The following is a 676-nucleotide window of genomic DNA, read 5'->3' as shown; positions in this document are numbered from 1 at the left end:
AAGACAAGGAAGGAATCCCACCGGACCAACAGAGGTTGATCTTCGCCGGGAAACAACTTGAAGACGGTCGTACACTTTCTGACTACAATATTCAGAAAGAATCCACATTGCATTTGGTTTTGAGGCTTCGCGGCGGTATGCAGATTTTTGTCAAAACTCTCACTGGTAAAACTATTACGCTGGAGGTCGAAGCTTCAGACACGATTGAAAACGTGAAGGCGAAAATACAAGATAAAGAAGGCATTCCTCCCGATCAACAAAGACTAATTTTCGCGGGCAAGCAGCTAGAGGATGGACGGACTTTATCCGACTATAATATTCAGAAAGAATCTACACTTCACCTTGTACTTCGACTTAGAGGCGGAGATGTCTGATTCCATTGTGATCTCTACTAAAGCATTGTATTAAATCATTTAATTATATTATAAATTCTATTACCTAAGTTTTTAATTTTAATAATTCGCACATGCAAATCTTTCGTAGGAAATCTTGACGAATAAAGAAATTAATTTTACATGCTATAATAATGTCTTGTTTTTTATAATCGTCTGATTCTTTATAATAAAACTATCAATAATAAAATATTAATATTTTTATTATCTAAAATTTTCTTGATTATGTTTGTTATTTGTGTAGATTGAACTTGTTTAATGTATTATTTCTAATAAGAGAATTT

The 676-nt window shown here is 33.1% G+C and overlaps 1 protein-coding gene across 1 annotated transcript in view; it reads left to right on the top strand.

Annotated features, from left to right (window-relative positions):
* The window catches only part of LOC105625731 (polyubiquitin), a 3,577-nt gene extending 3,203 nt beyond the window's left edge, over window positions 1-374 (top strand). Inside the window, exon 2 of the mRNA XM_012207054.1 lies at window positions 4-374. Within this exon, the coding sequence (XP_012062444.1) occupies window positions 4-374 (371 nt within the window). The remainder of the gene's footprint in view (window positions 1-3) is intronic.
* The last annotated feature ends 302 nt before the right edge of the window (window positions 375-676 follow it).

This window comes from Atta cephalotes (assembly GCF_000143395.1).
Source record: "Atta cephalotes unplaced genomic scaffold scaffold00003, whole genome shotgun sequence".
NCBI classification, from domain to species: domain Eukaryota; kingdom Metazoa; phylum Arthropoda; class Insecta; order Hymenoptera; family Formicidae; genus Atta; species Atta cephalotes.
Note: the sequence above shows the minus strand (reverse complement) of the source record. Positions and strands in the feature narration are given on the sequence as shown.